The sequence below is a fragment of the Myotis davidii genome, unplaced genomic scaffold (genome assembly GCF_000327345.1).
Source record: "Myotis davidii unplaced genomic scaffold, ASM32734v1 scaffold441, whole genome shotgun sequence".
In the NCBI taxonomy this organism is placed as follows: domain Eukaryota; kingdom Metazoa; phylum Chordata; class Mammalia; order Chiroptera; family Vespertilionidae; genus Myotis; species Myotis davidii.
Window position 1 is genome coordinate 2425994 of NW_006291818.1, and position 974 is coordinate 2426967.

The following is a 974-nucleotide window of genomic DNA, read 5'->3' on the forward strand; positions in this document are numbered from 1 at the left end:
GTAAAATAACCACTGTTTTATCGCTGGAGAAATTCTGAGATATGTGTTACAGGATTTGGTACCTGTAAATGTCTGATTATTTTTTGTTTTGTTTTGTTTTAATAGCTGATTGAGAAATTGGGACAAATGCTGCAGCAACGTGACGATTTAGAACAAGTGCGACAAGAATTATACCAGGAAGAACAAGCTGAAATACAAAAGAGGAAACTAAAAGTAAGTTGGAAATTGAAAGAATGATTAACATAGAGAATAATATCATTTTGAATTGAATCAATAGATAGATTTAAACCCAGTAATGTTGATAATTACCTCATATGTAAATGGTATAAGCACTACAATTAAAAGGTAATTTTCAGGCTGGATGGACAAAGCTAGACTCCGGCAGCAGTTCACAAACTATGTAAGAAGCATCATGCAACTATGTAGTCTATAAAAAAAACAAATTAAACATGAAGACACATATAGTTTAAAAGCAAAAGGATTAAAAAGGATATACCATGCAGACACTACTCAAAAGCAAGTTGGAGTGGAAATCAATATAACAGGGTTAACTCATCTGGAGGATGTACTAGTCCTAAGTGTGTATGAACCTAAAATTTCAGAATACAAAACCAAAAGGAGAACTAAACAAATCCATATAATTGAAGATTTCAATACCGCTTCTCATTAATATAGAGAATAGTCAGAAAACCACAGGACGTAGCATTGAAAAACAGTATCAACAAACTTAATCTCAAGTCAAGATGATTTTGCCGATTTTCTAATTGGGTTGTTTATTCATTTATTGTAGAAGTTTGAGAGTTATTTATATATTCTAGATACTAGTCCTTGTTACAAATATCTTCTTATCGGTAGCTTGTCTTTTCATCCTCTTAACAGGATCTTTCTCTGAGCAAACGTTTTCGATTTCTATGAATTTTATCAATTTCTGTTTTTATGGATTGTAGTTTCGGTATTAATTCTAGGAAGTCTTT

The 974-nt window shown here is 31.6% G+C and overlaps 1 protein-coding gene across 2 annotated transcripts in view; it reads left to right on the top strand.

Moving 5' to 3' along the window:
- Positions 1–974, top strand: part of MNS1 (meiosis specific nuclear structural 1) — a 27178-nt gene that overhangs the window by 21773 nt on the left and 4431 nt on the right. For both annotated transcript variants that reach the window (XR_001514094.1, XM_015564976.1), the window contains exon 5: positions 106–213. Coding sequence is in view for 1 of the 2 variants with exons in the window: in XM_015564976.1 (XP_015420462.1) it covers positions 106–213 (108 nt within the window). In the remaining variant the exon portion in view is untranslated. The remainder of the gene's footprint in view (positions 1–105; positions 214–974) is intronic.